This window comes from Neodiprion pinetum, chromosome 1, assembly GCF_021155775.2.
Source record: "Neodiprion pinetum isolate iyNeoPine1 chromosome 1, iyNeoPine1.2, whole genome shotgun sequence".
Classification (NCBI taxonomy): domain Eukaryota; kingdom Metazoa; phylum Arthropoda; class Insecta; order Hymenoptera; family Diprionidae; genus Neodiprion; species Neodiprion pinetum.
The window spans coordinates 17506327-17527983 of NC_060232.1; the positions used below are offsets into that span (position 1 = coordinate 17506327).

A 21657-nucleotide genomic window follows, 5' to 3' on the forward strand; every position below is an offset into this window, starting at 1 on the left:
GATATACTCGACTGTATACCTGAATCCCGACAAGTAGTAAGCCCAACGCTGCAGTCTATTATTCGCCGTAGCAGGTATGCCTCTACGTGGGCCAAGTATCAGTTGTAACGGTTGGTTATCGGTACGTAATATAATATCTCTACCGTAAACAAATTGGTAGAAACGTTTGAACCCAAAAATTATAGCCATAGCCTCTTTGTCTAAAATTGTTCGGTTCAATTCTTTTTTCGCAATTTTCTTTGACGCGTACGCTATGGGTTTCTCGGAACCGTCTTTGTATTTGTGCGAGAGGATTGCTGATAATCCATACGAAGACGCGTCACACGCGAGTACAATTTTTTCCTTTGGGTCGTAATTCGCTAAAACGCGTGGCGAAATCAATTCATTTTTCACCCATCTAAACGCTTTATCACAATTTTCATTCCACTTAAATTCTTTAGCGTTCGCACAATCATACAGGGGTTTCATATTATCCGAGCGATTCTCCAAAAATCTAGCGTAAAAGTTGACTAAGCCTAAAAAAGAATGCAATTCTTTAAAATTCTGTGGCTTTGGAGCGCTAATCATAGCTTCTACTTTAGAACGTGCTTTATGCAAGCCGTCTTTATCAATAACAAAGCCTAAAACCTCAATTCTCTCGTTTAGGAATTTGCATTTCTTGTTTAGCTTTAGTCCGTTTTCTTTCAAACGATCTAAAACTTTTTCCGTTCGCTCTGAGCATTCTTCTTTATTGCGACCCATTATGTATATATTATCGATATACGCAATCGTTCCTTCAATTCCTCGCAAGCACTCATCCATTTTTTTCTGAACATTAGCGGGCGCAGACGCTATTCCTTCTGGTAATTTCGTATACCGGTAAAGACCTTTTTGCGTTACAATAGTTAAAAGTTTGGAACTTTCTTCGTCTAACCCGAATTGCATGTAGCAATGAAACAAATCTAACTCGGTATAATAAACTCCTCCTTGCAGTACGGTAAAAATGTCATCTATAGAGTGCAAAGGATAATTATCAATAATAATGAAAGGATTTATCGTTAATTTGAAATCGCCGCATATACGGAGTTTACCATTACCTTTATACACGGGAACGATAGGCGTAGCCCATTCACTTGTGTCGACTTCTTTTAAGTGTCCCAAACCTACTAATCTTTCTATTTCTTTGTCTACGTCCGGACGTGTTGCATGCGGTACCGGTCTACATTTCGTCGCGATCGGACGTGCTTTGTCCGTTAAGTGGATCGTAACTTTACTCTTATTGTACAGCCCGGGTTCGTTGCTAAATAAATCTTTATACTTCTCAAAAAAATACTCTTTAATTTTTTCTAAGTTAATTTTATTTAAAAAATGACCTTTTCCATTATCTTTTTCTAACGTCAATGGCCAGCACCCGTGTGCTGCTAACCATTGCCTACCAATGAGCATCGGCCCGTCACCTGGTAATACAAAACAGTACAGCGTGCGCTCTTTACCATTGAATTTAACTTGTAAGTCTACTAGTTTACCGAGCGGACGCAAAACCTTGTCATCATACGTGCGCAGTTTGACATCCGTTTTAATTATTTTTTCATTTTTGAAAAACTTATTTTTCTCTGACTCGGAAATTACCGTTGCGAACGTGCCAGTATCCAATTCCATGCTAACATTCTTTCCGTTTACACACAAGTCAACATTCATCGGCTCCGCGCGCGCGCCGCTCTCATTCACACACGCGTTCGCATACACATACTCATGCCCGTTGTTGACTACGTCGATACTGTAGAACTCGTCCTCGTGGCTGCGCTGTTCTTCTTCTTCGGAGCGGCTGCTTTCGTCCAGCTTGTGTACGCTGCTCCCTTCCGGCTGCTGCTCCTTCTTCTTATAGCAGACGCCCTCTAGATGACCAATTGTTTTGCAGAAGTTGCACTTCTTATCCCTGTGTCGGCACTCGGCGCGAACGTGGTTCGCTTTTCCGCAGCAGAAACACCCACTGTTTGTATTTTTCTCTCTTCGGTCGCGCTGCGCGTTGCTCGGCTTTTCTCTCCGTTGCTGGTGCTGCTTCGACCTTTGCTTCCCGCCTTTTGGATTACCACGAAAAGCAAACACCTCTCTTTGCGTATTTTTCTTGTCTAACGCGCACGTTGCATCTGTGGCGTTTTTCACAGCAGACTCCCGTGCGACTGCTTCTTTTAACGCATTCGCGAACGTTAATTTGGGGTCTCTAAAAAGTGAGACACGAGTCTCTTCATCTCGAATCCCTACTACAAATTGATCTCTTAGTGCCGTGTCTAAACTTGTGAAATTACAGTTTAAAGCAAGCCTCCTTAACCTCGCTTCAAATTCGGCGACTGACTCGTTCTGCTGCTGCTTTGCCTGCGCGAAGGTACACCGCTCCATCACTTCCGATGGCTTCGGCTTTAGGTGCCCTTGCATTAGCGTTTTTAAATCGGCATACTTTTTGTCTTTCGGCAAGATTGGAGCACACAAGCTCTTTGCCAGCTTGTACGCCTCTTCGTCCAACCTTGTTAGCAACCAAATGTGTTGCTTATTTTCCGCAATATCCTTCATCGCAAACAGCAATTCCAATCTCTCAACGAACAGGTCCCAATCGTCTTTTCCCAAACAGAATTCCAGCTTATTGTTGTCTCCCGCCATGTTGTCGTCGTCGTCGGACTCGGCGTTCGGAGCACCTACGTCACTTCCTTTCTTTGTGTCGTCGGCGGACACGTTTCGGAGCACCTTTTCCGTTTCGTTTTTCGTACTTTCGGTGCCTTCCGCGGACTCGAACGACTCGTTACTCGCGTTTAGTTCCGAATTGTCTTTTTCTAACACCCCACTCGCGTCGGTTTTCTTTTCAGTTTTCGCGGCTTCTCGTGCTTCTATCTCTTGCCTTACGACTTCTTTTAATTCTTTACGTAAGGTTGCAAGCGTTTTAGATATGTCAACGGTAATGTTACGTTTTTGAAACTCTTCAACTACACTCTTCGCATCGAGTTTGTACACCCATCCTACCGTTGACCCCTTTTTTTCGTCGTCACTACCACTCATTAGTAACGGTTTCAGTAAGCAATCGTCTCTTATACGTTTGCTTTTCCTTTCGATCGCGTCTTTTTACAATCGAAAATTTCACACTTCTTTCGCGAAAATATATCGATTTTCGACGAAATACGCGTACCGCACTTTTAATCTGTACTTACGCGGACTCTTATGATTTTTAACGTCTTGGCGCTTACGTATTTTCACTTCCTAACCTCTTTCGAACACGTGTTCTCCTACTTTACTTTTCACACGCGTACACCAATTTACCTCGTCGCCAACTGTGGTATATTTATATGTTGATATAATAATCAATATACACAGGAAATAAGATTAAATGTAGTAAGTTTATTCATAAGTATGATTATAAGGATACAAATGATATATACCAGTGAGTACAATAGGAAGCGTGGAAGCCGGCATGGCATTCACACGAGCGCCCAAGACCGAGTGCTTGGCCCGCGCACCGTAGTCACACGCAGAGTATAATCACACATACCAACATACGTGCATACTCGCGCACACTCGCATACGCACAATAGCGTATGCCGTACTACCTTACTCACATACATCACAATAACGGTCAGGAATATGAATATTTTTACATACTTTAATTCTAAATTAATCTGTCTTGAAAGACATGTCAGAAATCTAATTATTGCTTTACACAATGTCATCGTACTACAACAATGCGGATTGGAAAATGTTGTGATGCATACCGCACTCTCGACAGCTCTGCTAGAATCTACTGGATTTGTATTTTCAAACATGAATAAGCCCGGTTACATTACCTATATTGCATGAGAAGTAGTACGTGTAACAAAATGAGAACCAGTAGACGGCAGAACAAGTGAAATGAGCGAATGTTACGAAGAGCTTCCTCGTCTATAGAGGAAACGGAAGCCTTTTCATGTTACCGGGAAACCTGCAAAAGATCAAGTTATATTAGGTTTGCTAGGTTGTACAGTTTCGAGTTGGAATAGGTTATATTAGGTTGGGTTGTAGTGTCTTGGGTCAAGTTAGGTTATGTTAAGTTGAAGTAGCCTTGACGTAGGTCAGGTTCTAGAAACCTCGAGGCCGTCGCGCCAACTGCGAATTGCTCAAGAATTATTGAACTATCGAAGCTAGCGATCAAGCTTGATCGAATAAATCATTTAAGAAAGTATTTTATCAACTTAGGTTAGGTTGGACAGTCTTGGATTAGGATAGGTTATATTAGGTTGGGTTGTAGTGTCTGGGGTCAAGTAAGGTTACATTAGGTCAAGTCCTACCGTCTTAGGTCAGGTTAGCTTTTACTCCGCTGGGTTAGGTCGGGTTAGAGCTGTAGATGATATAGGCAAGGAGGACGATCTCTGCGTACAGAAAGTGTCCGTAAAGCCGAGGCAAAGAAATTGAGATCGCGTCGCTGCGTGAAAAATTGTATCCATTTTCCAAACTTCACTGAGTTGACGAGTTATAAAAGTACATAGTTAGAAAAGAAAAAAATGGTTCTCAAATTAGAGAAGATTTCTGTAAGTACCAAGTTTCATCGTCTTGCTCATTATAAATGTTTTTATCGTGACATGTTTAAGAGTTTTTGAATCGTTCAATTATTTGTGTCTATGTGTGCAAAGAAAAAGTATTCAAGTTTCGGGAATTCTTCATTTTGATTCATTGCTCATTGTTCATGATAGTATTCTGCGGCACATGGTTTTCGCTCTTTTTATTCGAAGCGTTTCCGTAAATTCAAATTTGGTTGTTTATCCATGTCTACAGTATCTGCTGAGGACTCTAGAGTCCCTAGGGTGCGTCAGTAGAAAGGATTTTAAGAAACACCGACAAGGTGGGGCGGAAATTTGAAGCGTAATTGCATATTTTCGAGGGCTAGCTGACGACTACCGATGGCAGGGTGACGATTTCATAGACTTCTTCGGCATCAGATGGCTGATCGATGGGTGGTGGGGGCAACGCTGCCCCTTCAAGGATAGGGATCACCCGGCGTGAATTACCAAACATCTTTCCTCATGCCTCTTTTTTTAATTGTTTTCAAATAAAAACAAGGGTTATTTATCAGCCAGTTATATATCATATTTGATTCTGTCTGTGAATTAAAACTCATTTCCTCTCCAAATAACTTGTAAGTTAGTTATAGAGTATTTTCAGGCTTAGCTGTGAATTTTTTTAAGTATAGCGTCGTTTATCTTGTTTACATAACGTTGGTAAATTTTGGTTCGATGTTGTGTCGAGATCTTTTTGTTTGGGGATTCTTCTGAGAAATTTTTAATGGTATTTTGATTTACTAAATCATTTGTGCTATTCGTAATACCGTTTGTTGTTTGCATTTTCACGTCTTGATTTTGATCTTGTGCTCGTCTAGTATCGTTTGATTGACTCGATGTTTTTGCCAGATCGTTATCTATGCATGTACGGAGATTTCATTATTGTTATTATTGTTATTGTTATTATTATTATTATTGATGATGATATGTTACACCTGTATGCATAAGGGAAGATAATGTGGAGATATTTTGTGTAATTGAATATTTTATTGTAATTCTTAGACGATTCACAGTTTCCGTGTAAAAAATGTGCATGCGTCGGGTTGCAAGCCGCTGTGTTTACCGATCCAGGATTGTGAGTGGGGAGAGGTTGTGAAATTGATCAATATGGCTGTTCATGTGGCTATGCAAAAATCAAAAACCTGCACACCCACAAGCACCATTGGGTCATGTGATGGGGAAAAAAATCGGTCCACGATAAAGCAGGTAGTGGGCAGCGCGCAGTGGTGACTGGGTGGAGGGCTGCGGTGGTGGACCACCGCATCCATCAAAGAATAAAAAAATTTCACGACAAACAAGTCTGAGCCTGCACACCCCAACCCTTCTCAGCGTGGGGCATGTGATGGGAGAAATCGGTCAACGAAAAGCAGGTAGCGAGCAGTGTTTGGCGTGAGAAAAATCTTGTCTCGTCGACTCTTGACCGGATGCTTTGTGCACATACAGTTTTGGGGCTTATGACTCTTTATAGCGAACAAGTCCGAGCCTGCACGTCCCCAACCATATCAGCGTGGAGCACGTGATGGGAAAAATTGATCATCAAAAAAGCAGGTAACGATCTCTTGAGAAAATTTTCCCAGCTCATACTGTTGTCGCGTTACATTTTTGCCTGTATGTCACGAGGCGTACATCCCATGAACGATTGGCTGATTGCTTTTTGCTCGGTGGAGGGTGAGCGTGTATCCTTTCATATAAATCCGAATATCTGTTTGAAACTTCTCTAGCATTTTGAAAAATCTCTCGTGCAGAAACAGGTGTTTGACAAAGTGAGTGGTGGAAAAAGGTGTTCATTCGAAAACCCGAACACTTCAACGAGTTTCTACTTTTGTGTGTACTTTATAGAATATATATAGCGCTGCACCAATCCTCTTACGATACTGCGAATGCCGATTTAATTTCCGTAATGATTATCACATTTGATTAGTATGTTAACGAAGTTTTTCGATTTGTTTCAATTTTTCAGTATTCAGCATCATTCCCTCCCTTCCTCTCTCTCTCTCTTTCTAACCATTTATCCATTTATTTTATTCATTTTATTCATTTCATTAATTATATTTATTTCATTTTGTGACGGGTTTTGAGTCCGCACTAATAATGTGGAAGGGGGGAACAATTAGAGACGGGGCGAGAAAGTCGGGGCTGATAGAATAGGTAAAACTTGGTGTGTATATTTGTGAGGGGGGGGATACATGTACTGCGATCGGGGGGGGTGAGTCGACTTAAAACTACGAAAGGTACAAAGGGGTTGTAGACATCAACGGGGGCTGATCACGCCTCAGCCCTTAGCGTCACTTAATCCTAACTCACAGATACGCGCGCGGGGGGGGGGGGGGGGGGGGGGGGAGTGTGTAGGAAGACGGGGAGTGTGAGGTCGGAAGGGTCGGCATTGCGGAGGGGGGGTGGTGTAGTGTGACGGGGAGTGTGGGGAAGAGAGGGTCGGTAGTGCGGGGGGGGGAGGTGGTGTAGGGTGATGGGGAGTGTGAGGTAGAAAGGGTTGGTATTGCGAGGGGAGCGGCAGATCGGCTGTAGATTGCAGGCTAACCTGGTGTCGTCGGCGTGTGTGGGTAACGGTGTGTGTAGCGGTGTGTAACTGTGTGTCTCTCTCGTTCTCTCTCTCTCTCTCTCTCTCTCGCTCGTCCTCTTGGCTTCTCGTGGGTTTCTCTTTCGGAGACTTGTTGCTGCTTTGTAGGCCGTGATCGTACTGCTCGCTGGCGCTCGGTTCCGCCGAGCGTCGGTGGGCTTCGGTTACCTTCGGGTGTTTCCCGACGGGACGGGACTCACCCGTTCGGCTCTTCCCCGCGGGTTTGGGGTTTGTTGTGACTTGCACTCTAGGTGCAACGTCACAATTTATTTTATTCATTTTAATCATCTTCCTTATCTTATCCATCTTATTTATTTCATTTATTTCATTCATTTCATTTATTCCATTCATTTCATTTATTTGAGTCATTTCATTTATTTTATTTATTTCATTCATTCCATTTATTTCATTTATTTCATTCATTTTATTTTTTCCGTTTATTTCATTTGTTCTATTCATTTTATTTATTTTATTCATTTCATTTCTTTCATTTTTTTCATTAATTTCATTAATTTCATTTATTTCATTTATTCCATTGATCTCATTTATTTCATTTATTTTATTTATTTTATTCATTTTATTTCTCTTATTTATTCTATTTATTCTATTCATTCCATTCATTTTATTCATTTTATTTATTTTGTTAACTTTATTCATTTTATCTATTTTATTCATTTCATCCATTGCAAAAAATGCTACATAGCCTAATCTTTATTTTCATTTTGCATGAATTAATAATTCATTTATTTTCGCATTTGTGTGTGTGCGTTTGTGTGTGCGTGTATGTGGGCCGAGGGTCGAGGGGGGAGCTAGGGGGGAGCGTGCTATTATGTGGTCCAGAACCGGCCTCCCGGGGGTGAGCGTGAGAGATAGAGATAGAGATAGAGATAGAGATAGAGATAGAGATAGAGATAGAGAGAGAGAGAGAGAGAGAGAGAGGGAAGGAGTGCCGCGGGCGGCGGGGAAGCTAGGGGGGAGCGCGCCATTGTATGATCCAGAACCGGCGTATATACACTACTCGCGCGATTGAGCTAATATTTGTGAATTTACTATACTTTTACTTGAGTTTGAAGTTCGTGACGGTGTTTGTTGTATGATTAAATTTCCGTTGGATGAAACAGTCAATGATGACAAGATGCAATTTACAGAGAATGATGCTTTTATCACGACGTTTCGGCAGGACTCCGCCTGCCAACATCAGGTTTCTTACAAATTTTTGTAAAAACAAAAAAATATAAATATAAATTTTACTATTAAAACTTTCGATTAAAATCATTATACATAAATGCCATATTACTAACGGATTGGTATCATAAACAAACTTGGTCTGCTAGATATATAAATTTTTACTCACACCATCCGCTGCAATATAAAAAAAATGTTGCGATCGGTTTACTTGATAGAAGCATTACACTTTCCAATGGGAAGTTTAGAAGAAGAAATCTCAAACTAGTACGGGAAACATTGAAGAAAAATGGCTATCCTCACAAATTGATTAGACATTTACAGGAACAAAGAACATATAGACATTAGAATAGTTGTAATGATGGTATTTGTGAAAACAACAATGACAAATATCTAGGATCAATTCCCTTTATTGAAGGCCTGTCGCAGAATATAAAAAACATACCGCGTAAAGAAAACATCAATGTGTCATATAAAATCACCAACACTCTAAATAATTTATTTACATGTTTGAAATCAAAAACACCGGCGCTTGAACAAACCAATATGATCTATAAGATCAATTGCACAGATTGCAAAAAATGCTACATAGCCCAATTTTGTCAACATTTAAAAAAAAGGATCGCTAATCATAAATATAATATCACGCATTGGTTGAAGGACACAAGTTCAATTATGAAAATGTCATAATATTAGACAAAGAGACAAACTGCCACAAAAGAATTGTAAAAGAAATGATACACATATCGATAAATAATACTGTAAACAAAAGAACTAATATTGATAATTTAAGTCACCTCTACGTAGACATTTTATAAATCGCAAAAAACATATGTGTTAAAGGTCATACAAACAAAGTGCCAGTACAACAACAACCATGTAGACAAATGTATGACATTAGATCATTGTTGTTATAATTAACATTAAGGGGGTTGAAATGACAGACGGATAGTCACTTCCTACTGAAACACCATGTAAGCAGCAACTGTTAAGCTAAGGAACGTCTAAAAATGTGAGTTTGTAATATTTTATCACCTTATGACAGCCTAATAATAATAATTAATAGTGGCATTTATGTATAATAATTTTAATCGAAAGTTTTAATTGTAAAATTTATATTAATATTTTTTGTTTTTATAAAAATTTTTAAGAAACCTGATGATGGCAGGCGGGGTCCTGCCGAAACGTCGTAATAAAACCATCATTCTCTGTGAATTGCATCTTGTCATCATTGACTCTTTCAACCAACGAAAATTTAATTATACTTTTACTGTATGGCATTTGGAATCTACTAAGCATGCTGCTAAAATTACCGGACATATGTACAAAAACTTCAATTAGAGTCTGTTAAAATTAAAAATATAATGTGACAAAATAAATCCATGTACATCTCTATTAATTTTGCTCTACAATTAGTCTGATTTTGAATTTCTTAAAACTAAATTCTAACATACTGAACGTACTGGATTTGAACAGTTTCTTAACAGATTTTGAAATTATTAATTTTTCTTTTGAATCGACACAACTTGTGCAGGTATTAATTTTACACGAAATCCCTAACAGTATCAGATGTAAGCAATGCCCAAAAAATTACCATGTAAATTTTGCAATTAATAATCAAATTTTAATTTTGTGACAATTACACTGTAAATTGACTGCCACGTTCTAAAAATTGATTTAATTTGGGTAGTAATTGGGTTGGTAAATTTATTAAAAATTAAATTGCAAGTGGGAATTTTGAAAATATGTTATTCGTAAACTATCATTGACTATATCATTTGTCATTCCCGTGTGGACCGTCCATTGCATTATAAATCGAATGAAGTTATGATTTTCGATAACGTAGTTTGGAGTACTTTCCGACAACGCAAGTTCAAAATGACTATCCGTTATTCGGCAAGCCTTCACTCAATTCCTCTCGAAATTCGATCGCCAGAATCTCCGCAGCGCTTACCATTTCACATCCACTACATGAACACACCAACCCCTTCATGATCTTTCGGCAACATCGTTGCAAGAGCGAAAAAAAGCAAACTCGCTATCAAAAATTTTCTCGAGCCAGGAGGACGGAATGTGTACAATGGTAAAAGCTTTGACTAAAAGATGGTCCTGTATAATACAATGAAACAGCTTGACTTTGTAACTTTGTATGCCATGCACTAAGAATGACTAAAAATAATCTATTTTCGATCAAATCAATTATTTTGTCCCGATTAATCAGTACAATTGATTACTTCTCGAACTTGATTAATCGACTGACTCGATTATTTTTCCTCACAATCGGTTTTTCTTGTTTACTCCCATGAACGACGCAATACAATATTAATTTATATCATTTATTATTATCGTCTTACATATTCAGTACTCATTTCATAAAATAAGTGAAAGATAAATGGACAGTTTTTCTTGAAATTGAAAATTATTTTGAATGAAACTGTAAATTATAAAAAAACTTTTCCGCTATTAAGACTACATACATATTTAAATGTACGAAATTTTGGTTTCAAAAGCACCGTTTCAAAAAAATACCAAATATTCGATCAATCGATTCATTTTTACCGAATCAATCGAGGTATCTTCGATGACGTTTTTGGACTCGTTTAATCGATGCATCCACTATTTTTAGCCGAGTGGTCATCGCTACTATGCACGGCTCAATAACCTTTCTCTTAATCTGACGATTCCCTCCCACTCTTCTCACTGCGAGTAACGGCAGTCAGTGTCTGGTTGCCTTGTCAACAACAGCTCCAAGTGGAATATTGTACAGATTCTTGAGTCGCGGAAAAATTTCTTACCATCGAAATCCGGTTTTAATTAGATGCATGGTTAGTACTTTGCCCTTGAAATTTCGAAAACGTCGACTTCCTTATGCGAATGGTTATAATCGCACTGAGAAATGAAGAAATGGTCTGTCATCAGGTGAATATAAGAAGTTCACGTTCTTATGGGTGTCTACAATGTGTACAGTGTCTACAAGAAATCCTGCAGCGCACGCAGCGCCCGACTACCTCAAGTATGCGTCAAAAGCAGGTTGACATCTTCTTCACATTTTTCAAATACGTGTACAATTACTGCTTTAATATTGCTTCACTTGAAAAATGTGAAAAAGATATCAGCCTGCTTTTGACGCATATTTGAGGTAGTCGGGCGCTGCGTGTGCTGCAGGATTTCTTTTACCACATGTGTAGCTTGGAACTTGAAACCTAATCAATTTCTCAATTGTTTCGTATTTTTCTGAAACGGTGCGCGTGAAAACAAAATTTCGTAAATTTCAGTATATAGTCTTAATAGCGGAAAAGTTTTTTCACGATTTATAGTTTCATTTAAATATTTTTTTAATGGCAGGTGAAAGTATTCATTTATCTTCCACTCATCATATCAAATAGGTACTTTGTCGGTAAGGCAATGATAATAATTAATACTTTAATCACACAAATTCGACGGGAGTATGGAAGGACGTGACATCTCAAATTGTGCTAAAAGAACGTTGACATCTCAGATTGTGCCGGAAGAAGGTGAAATCTCATTGTCAGATTGTGCCAGAAGAACGTGACATATAAAATTGTGAAAGAAGAACGTGACATCTTAATCGAGGTCAAATTTTTCATTGATACGGCACTGGAATTTTGGGTGCGTTATACGAAGAATTTTTTTCAAATAGATTTAGTAATTGTTTAAATCATTTTATCATTTATTTACCCTTCATAATGAGTTCGATTTTATGTGAAAGTTTCTGACCATTCTGTAAGCCCAATGTAGTGTTCTGTGCAAGTATCATTCCAATTCCGTAATGTATATAATTTTTGTCTTCATTTCATAAATTTAAAAATTCAATCTAATTAACATATGAAAATTAAAGAATACCCGTTTGTTCGATTTTATGTGAAATTTTCTGGTTCCACATTATGAAGGCTACATAAATGAGAAAATGATCCAATTATGGAATCTATTGGAACAAAATACTTCGTATAATTCATGCACCTGCAATTCCAGTAACGTTTCAATGAAAAATTTGACGTCGTTCGAAATGTGACGTTCTTCTTTAAAAATTTGAAATTTCACGTTCTTATGGCACAACTTGAGATGTCAAGTTCTTCTCACACAATCTGAGATGTCACGACCTTCTAGCACAATTTCAAATATCACATTCTTCCATACTGCCGTCGAATTGACACTATATCGCGTGAAACATGGAAGTTAAATATAAAAACCGATTACTAGGAAAAATAATGGAGTCGATCGATTAATCAAGGTTGAAAAATAATCGGTTATACTCGATTAATAGGTGAAAAAAATTGATTTAAGCGGCTATAGATTATTCTTGAATATTCTTACAATTTCTCTCTGCTTTTGACTAAACTTATACACAATGCTATATATATAGATTTCGCATTACATTGTTATTATATTTTATCTTGTAATAGCATCAAAGATTGCGATCCACTCAATTCGTAATGATTATTTACAATTAGGAATGGATGGCTATATTCATAATTTGCTGAACTTCGTATCATTTAATTACATTCTTGATAAGTTGTACGGCAATAGATTTTCAAGTTTATATATAGCAGTTAAGATTGACAATGAGTGACAGGCATGTAAACTATGTAACGAAAAGTTATGCAATGGCATTCGAAAAAGTTTATTAAAATCAGATTGCTGGATTAAAAGTTGCAATTTTTAAATGTGTCTGGGTCTACGAGCTGCTCCATACCTCCAAATGAATCTAAATTATTTGCAGCCCTAGCATGCAAATAATTAAATCTGAAAATATACAACGATCTGGCACCGCATTATTTCCATTGATTTTCTTGAAATTCTGCCAAATATTTTTTGAACCTGTCCATTAAAAGTATAAGAAATTGTTACTAGGAAACAATTGGGCAATGAAAATCACCAGAATAACTTGTGCATAAAAGTTGATTGAAATAAGAAGCAACCATTGTGTGTTGTTCCTACAAAAATAGATGTATAGCATCATAACTTATTCATGTATTACTTGTAAACATAACTTAATGTCACTACAGAACTTATTGATAGTGACAAAATTTATACGGGATTCGTATTGAATTGAATTCAAAATTTAGTATTCTTGGTTAATTAAATTATTAATTATAAGCAAAACCAGGTGATAAAATTTATTACCTATATCAAAATTACTGAAATTCACGAATAGAACGCTGAAACGTTGCAGGCTGACGAGCTTGATAGGAGGACTGGCAGCTATCACTAGCATTGTTACAATTATTTTTCTCATCAAAAAAATCGAAGGAGACTATACAAGAGATGCAGTCAAGCCCCATCAAACAGACAGCCATGAGCTAAGATTGCTTTTGGTAAGATAAGTCAATTCAAAATGTGCAATAACGATATGAAATGTTCTATTTAACTGAGCTACTGTCGCTTCAGGATGAAGCCAACAGAGATAATAACCGCAGAATTTCTACGGTGGAAGAAACTTGCAAACGTCGCCATTTGGGTCGGTATCAGGATCGGAACTTCGAATCTTTCTACAAACATCCGCCAGCTCCACAGTATACAGTCTTCTTCATTGACATGTAAGTCTAATTGTAAGATATGAGTTTAGAATATACGGTTCACGGACGAATGCTGATTTTATTGGCGGTACAAGTCAGTATGAGACTTGAACGACACTCATCTACGCTCATAATGCGCTGCTGATACCGATCAAAACTACAAAAAAATCCAGATTTTCACGATTGATTTCTCAAGTGCATAAATCCAGGGTACACAACTTATCTTACTGCCCAGTATACAAGGCTGGAAGTACCACATGGTTTTACAATTTATGTTTGCTGAATGGAATCCCGGAAGAAGCACTAGCTAACAGCAGTGGACAGATTTCGATAATCGCACGAAGCGTCCTACCGGAAATGGAATTATCAGAGGCCGTAGAGGTGTGTTAAGTCAACAATTGGTTACACTTCTTTTTATGATGATTTCAGAAGTCAGCATTCGGGAGATTACATACATTTTTTTCCTCAGGTTTTGGAAAAAAGTCGCAAACTGCTTGTGGTTCGACACCCTTTTGAACGTTTGCTCAGCGCATATCGCGATAAACTGGAAAATTCTGTGGCGGGCAGGGAACATGGGACTCTTCACTTTTATAAGAAATACGGATCCAAGATTGTCGCAAAATTTCGAGGTGATGGGCGGTTTTCATTGTCTAATGCATTACGGCGGACCTGTCATGTTTATCTGATGAAATAACATTCATAAAAAACTTATTATACGCATTTTGTGTTATCTGTGCTTCCTTTCAAATTGGTTTGAGCGAAAATAGTTGAGTGATTTTAATCTATTACATGACAAACCTTGAGCTAGAAATTTTTTTCCTCAAATGAATTTCAAATCATTGAATATACGTACATCCAATATGATATTTTGAGTACCAGCAAGTGCTTGATCACTACATAAAAATCAGTATAGTATCAGTTCTTCGAAGTTTTATATTAGCACACGGTTCTTATTGACCTGATGGCAACTGACAGTACCTGTACAAAATTTGCAATCACAAATTCATTTACATACCGGAATAATGCATGCCGATCGGTATAATTTATTATACAATCGTGAACTGCTAATTCAAATGTTTGAGTTGCAAGATTTCAAACATTTATACCAAAATTGAAATACAGCTGAATTCACATAACGTATATTCTGAGTGAACACGAAATTCAGTGAGAGAAAAGTAACATTCATTTAATTTGATTTGCCCGTGAATGAGGTTCCTGCAAAACGTTTAGCAATAACATTATATTGAAGAGAAATAAATTTCAGATGAGAGAATTGCACCTCCAAGATCTGATCAGGTAATCAGACCGAAGGACATTCCTCCTCCCGCAGGAATAGAGCCAACGTGGAGAGAGTTTGTCCAATATTTAATCCACACGGATTTGGCTAGTTATGGAGATGATCATTGGATGCCTTATTATCTATTTTGTACCCCGTGCTTGATCAGGTTTAACATCATCGCAAAGGTATTTATGCATCTTGTGCAGGGATTTTTCGGTACCACAGGTTAATCATACGTTAAAACAAAATGTTGACGTTTCGGCCCTGTGAAGGGGGCCCTCTTCACAACTGCAATTTAATTGCAAACAGTTATTCGTTACAAATCAAGTTAACGAAATAACATCAAGGAGAAGAGTAAGTTTGTAACAAGTTGTGAAGATACGTACATAAATACAAATGAAAACAAAACTTAAGCTTCGTGAAAGATCATCTTAAATCCAAGAGATTGCCAGGTTCTTCAACTATAGCGACATAACATCATTGGTCAAATGTTATCATATCTCTCTACACGTTATTCATGGATATTATTCTGAACACTTACCCTATAAAGGGCTTATGTTAAGACCAACAGAACGTGAAATTAAACACGAAGCCACACTGTCACACTAAAAACCGCAAGGACAGTGACGTTGACTTGTAAAAGAGAGTACGACAACACACCTGCCTAAAAGTCGACCAACTCGACAAACCAAAATCTGTTGTCAATCTCAATCTCACTTTCCACCAACAACTAACATATTTATATATTATTATTTGAATGCCTCTGAGTTAGATATTCTGTAATGAAATGGATTAAACACTGTTTTTTATTAATCAAGTTGTGGTAAGCATCACTTGAATTATCGGTGTCGAATCGAAGAATCACCGTGTTGTCGTCACCAGTAATACGAGTATTTCATATCTCCAATATGATTCTCTTTAGGCTGTTTGTTTTTGTGGGCCCACGAAAATATTCCGTTTATGTTCATTGGAAACCCTGATTTTTTAGCGGTCTACCAGTTTTGTCCCGTTATCTTATTATTTAAATGATAAAGAAATAAGGTAGTGGCCAATGACCGTTTCGTGTATTGAGAGTCTGCCAACCTTTATTATGGACGGTCAAAACTATACTGTCTCTGTGCCGCCGAGGTACATTGTTGTGTTAAATGTATGTAGTAATGTGTATTATCGTGTATGTATTTACTGCGTACTCGTAGCATATCCAACATTCAATATAACGTTCATTTCAATCCCTACAAAGTATTTTGTACACCAAGTTAAAATTTTTTATTCGGGTTTTCTGTGTTCCGGTAAAACGAATAACCTTGACAAATGATTGAAATTTCTGCAAACACATATAACATTAAATTTCTGCAAGAGCCGAACTATTGCCGGAGACAACCCCTTGACATAGAGGAATCTCAACAGAGATCTAGCAACTGGAACAAAATCACCATTTTCGACTAACATACCGAGTAATTCTTTTGTTTTGTCCTTCTAATAAGTTAGCCTAGCATCAATGCATTGATTAATCAATCGCGATGGAGCGTCGTTAAATGCTAAAACCTCTTTTATAAAATTAATGTTTTTGTCAAGAATTCTATTATTTGCCAATAGGATCCCCCTGTCAACTAAAATATATAGATTAGGTATTTTTTGTTTAAGCGTATGATGGGACTCAAAATTCATGTACCTACGAGACCAGGTTCGTTTTTCGTACCAACCGGTACGAAATGATTACACTGCTCAACAGTGGTATTGTTGTCTTTGATATTTGAGTTGCCTTAGGAAGATTTGTATGTCAACGACCCTAGGAGTAAGCGAATTTTTTCGAAATTGGCTCTAGTTATTTATTTTACCGATATTTTCATATATGACTCGAAAAGGCAATATTTATGTGAAAAAGTCTATTTTTTTTTTTTTTTTGAGTATCTTAAGTTTATCAAAAAAATACTTTCGATAGTTTTCGTTATACTCACTAATTTCTTACTGATTACTTTGTTCCGACTAAAGTGAAAAAAGTTTTAAAAAAATATAATTCTTTCTTGTTCCCGCCATAAAAAAGAGGGCACCGCGAGTTTAGTCAAAAGGGAGGCTATTAGGGTATTCCAGAAATCAAAAATGTTGTTTTTAAAATGTACTTTAAAATTTCGGTAGATTTAAAATGTACATCAAATAGAATATCTCAGCCAAATATGCGCTCTTAATATTGATTTTTTCCATTTTCCATTTAAATAACACGTAAAAACGCTTCTTTTATAAACTATCTAAATACAGCTTCTTATAGGACATTATGGTCTATAAAAAAGTACTAACATAGAATTTTCCTAACTCCAACTGATTAAGAGAAATTATCCTATAATTATTGAGTCCTCTCGAATACAATACTACAATAACATAAAAATTAGAGCAAATCTAATATTATATGTATAATCATAATTATATTCGTAAATTCTACGTTCTCAAACACCAGAATTCACAAAAAGAATTAGAGAAGCAAAAAAATTTTCTATTCTGTAGAGCTGTATTATCAACCCATTTGTCTCATCAACATGTGCCTTATCACAGATACTTCGACGAAATTACTTTTACCTTTCACTTCCATTGCAGAAGTAAATTGTTATCTCGCGTGGAAAATAATGAAATTAGCAAGAAAATTGTTCAATGAACTTTTAGGTACTGTGAGTAGGATGTCACCCACGTAATTGTGATAAAACATTGGCTGAAAATTAAAAGTACTCAGGGATAATATTTCTAAATCTGACAAGATAGGCGACAATCAGGATCTCATGGGCGCACCAAAAGTTTGAGCATAAGTGGAGCAATGAAACTTAAATATCACTGCATCAAAGCATAAACGCAACGTATTGAGAAAATCATCTAACGGAATTCTTATGTTATCTCGCAGTTGATCTTAATTATTGATGGTCGCGTTTATTGCGAAATCAGTAGCCACATTTTTAATTAAAGAAACAACGTCAAGAGAAACAATATTACGTCCATCAGGGATCTCAACTTCAGCAATTTCTTTAACAAACTCGAAACTATCCTTAATGTTTGAGGCTGGTTTAAAGCAATAATATTTAAAGATGTTATTCAGAAACCTAGCTAACTGATACGTCAAACTATCAATAAAAGAAACAATGATGACCCTTTGGTACTTCCTTACGGATCCGACACGGATAATTTAATTGATGCCTACTACAACTTGATTCATAAAAAACGGCGTTTTAATCCTTTTAATGGAAACCTATCTACTTCAGAGGTTGAAAAATTTTAATTTATATGTTGGTCGTTGCCGACATTGAGATTGAGACTGACACCAGATTTTGGTTTGTCGTCTTGGTCGACTTTTAGACAGGTGTCTTATTGGACTTTCTCTACCAGTCAACGTCATTGTCCATGCCATTTTTTGTGTGCTACTGTGGCTTCGTGTTTGATTACGCGTTCTGTGAGTTTGAACATAAGTCCTAAGCAATGAGGGTATCAAAGGGCCCATAAAATAATTGATTCTGGGTTTTTCCTTTCTTTTTGGGGTGTATGTTCAGAATAATACCCACAGACAACGGCCCCCTCTACACGGCCGAAATGTCAACATTATGTTTTAACCTTGATTAATGACGTATGATACCGAAAATTCTTCCACATTTTTTCGGTAAGGTCGAGAACTTAATGGCTTCTACATTTATTTATCTTATCTCTTAGAGAACATAATTCCGAGCACAACGGATTCCATACGAATCATTTGATTCTAACAGGATTGATTGAATTTTTCAACTCACGATTTATTGCAAACACTTACGGCAGTTACTGACTTGAGCAACTCCGTGGATATCATCCATGGCTAACGTTTCGTCTCTATTTTTTATACTTGATTAGAAAGTTACATACTGGATTGACCTTCAGTAGGTGTCAAATGAAATATTAATCGAGCCACCCTCTAAAACAGTTCCAAATCCGTAAATAAAAATCCACTTAAGATTCCAGCTATATTCGTTAAGAGTATATTAAAATTTGTATTTTCCCAAGATTTACGTAATAATATCCCTCAAATCCTCTTTCTATGATAAATTAGTTTTTCCATCACCATAAGGACGAATCACAGGTCAATGTCGGGATCCTATTGCTAACCCACACAGCACGAAATATTTCAAAAACGTTTCAGAAATATCCCAATCGAGACATGTTATATTTCATTGCAATGTTACAGAAATAAGTCAGAAATATGTCCATATCCGCATATATAAGTACATTATGTAACTGTCATATGTCTAAGATATGTCAGAAACATTTCCGTAACATAGCAGAAATATTTCCATACATTTCAGAAACGTTCCAAAAAATATTTCATTTAAAGCATTTCATGTTTCATCGCAACATTTCAGAAACATTTACATGATAGATTTCTGAAACGTTCCAGAACTATTTCATTTGAAGCATTTCATGGTTCATTGCAACATTTCAGAAACATATCAGAAATATGTCTGAAATATTTCTGATATATTTTGTGCCATATGAGTGATATGTGATTTGTGCCGTGTGATATGTTGAATACGAAAACCTATTATTGAACGGCTCGATATTTAAATTACAGTCACCTATCTGTACTCCCAAACGTTGATTAAAATGCTTATTCAAATTCTGCTGTGATACTTCGTACTGTTATCACCTAGTTGGAATTCAAACGGGGATCATCGCATTACTACATGCACGTCCTAACCACTACGCTATACTACCACTTACAGAATCTTCCTAGGTTTGCCCGTATCATTTCTTCAAAGCAATAATGAAATTCATCAATAATAACGAATTAACTGATTCTTCACAAAATTCAATTCTGTCGGCACGGTATGTTAAATGGATATTATAGTATAGAAATATGATTTAAAGTGAAGTTTTTTGAAGGAACAAAAATGTTGGGTGGCATCTTAAATACGGCTAAAATATTTCTGACATATTAGACACGGCATACTTAGACAATCAAAAGTTTAGTATATTTTTCTGTCAATGAAAGTGTTTTGTTTAAAATAACACATGACTGAAATTTTTCTGAAATATGCGAATTAGGATGCTTTTTTTGGGCTATTTTTTTCGGTCCCATAATGAGATTTTGTTGGAAATACAACAAAAAAAATTCCCTGAAAGTTTGAGCCCTTAATATTAATATTAAGTGCTCGCCCAAGGGATGTAAAGATTTCCCGCTTAAAATACACGTAAACTTTAATTTTTTCCTTCAAAACATCTACAGTTCAGAGGCATTTTATGGTATAGTCTAGGACATCAGTAGGTTTTCTTCGGAATGAAGTGCTCTACAAAAGTGCTCATTGCGGTGAAGTCGTAACTCACACCGGCGAGGTCGTACGGGCCACCCAAACCCAATTTTTTCATGAAATTCTTGTTTCTTTGCCCCCATCTCGTAAATGACAAGAGCTACAAAAAAAATATTGAACAGATTTGTAGAAAATTTGATTTCCTACAAAAAAGTTCCAGAGAACCAAATTGCTAACATCGATATTTATTGAGATATTGGGCTTTTAAGGTGAGGAAGTATGGAATTTTCATGAATTATTGAGTTAAATTGTCGAATTATTGATTTTTCATTTTCTAATGTCACACAAATTATCAATTATTTATTTCCTAAGTTGCAAATGATTAAAAAGTTGAATAACTGAAAATTTTGAGACTGAAATTCGAAAAAAACATTTGAAAAGGGATATTTTTAAAATTTTTCTTTTATTTCTTTATGAATTTTTTATTTAATTTTCCCCCTGATAATTTTAATTTATTTATTAATAACTTAATACCACTAAAACTCTAGTTAAAGATAAGATGTATATGAACAAGACAAAGAATATATGAAGTATATATTTTCACTACTTTGTATTATGATACTAATCACTGATTAGTAATCAGTTTTTGTTTACGTAAACTACTACGGAACTGTACGCTTTGACGTGACCTTGAATGAGTTCGACCAATTTCCCGTTTAACTGCAGCGTATTCTTTGTTTTCGCGTACTAGTTCCGCGAGAGTAAGAACAAAGCTCCGAGTGTACTGAGTGGCCTAACGTCGTGAAACGTATTCTGTGTTAAATTTGAGGTTACGTTGATTTCTAGCTCTACAAATATGTGTGAAAAAATTGGTAAAAATATTTACAATTATTTAATTGGATTTGAAACAACTGAAATAAATATCAACAAGTTACCTGCTTATCGTGAAGTGTTGAATTTATTTATAAGCATCAGTCTCTGAATATAAATATACGAAACCGTGTTACTAGTGTTATCAGTGATACAAATGCTCTTTGGGCAAAGCTAATGATACCAACTATTCGTCCTCAGCATGGTATTCAGAAGTTAAAAAAATTTTACACTGAATATTTATCAATTAAAAACATCGTATTAGAGAAAAAAAATCGAAAACACAACAAAAAAATGTTGAAAAGTTCAGTCAAAAGCTTGATAAATTGTTTGACATAGCAAATTCTACGGCGGTTAATAATTTACCGAATGAACTTAAACAATTTTTGGTTGAATGTCGAAATGG

The 21657-nt window shown here is 36.6% G+C and overlaps 2 protein-coding genes across 6 annotated transcripts in view; one reads left to right on the top strand and one right to left on the bottom strand.

The window, feature by feature from the left end:
• LOC124224746 (uncharacterized) overlaps positions 1-21657 on the bottom strand; it is a 326271-nt gene that overhangs the window by 184443 nt on the left and 120171 nt on the right. The window lies entirely within an intron of this gene.
• The window catches only part of LOC124212679 (carbohydrate sulfotransferase 11), an 89004-nt gene continuing 78388 nt past the window's right edge, over positions 11042-21657 (top strand). For 3 of the 5 annotated variants that reach the window (XM_046613006.2, XM_046613025.1, XM_046613034.2), the window contains exons 1-6: positions 11049-11235; positions 13511-13652; positions 13726-13874; positions 14063-14234; positions 14323-14482; positions 15118-15317. In XM_046613006.2, the coding sequence (XP_046468962.1) occupies positions 11213-11235; positions 13511-13652; positions 13726-13874; positions 14063-14234; positions 14323-14482; positions 15118-15317 (846 nt within the window). In that variant the 5' untranslated portion in view covers positions 11049-11212. Of the gene's footprint in view, positions 11236-13510; positions 13653-13725; positions 13875-14049; positions 14235-14322; positions 14483-15117; positions 15318-18816; positions 19461-21657 lie in introns of those variants that run through there. The other 2 variants (XM_046613042.2, XM_046613016.1) reach the window with 2 other exon arrangements.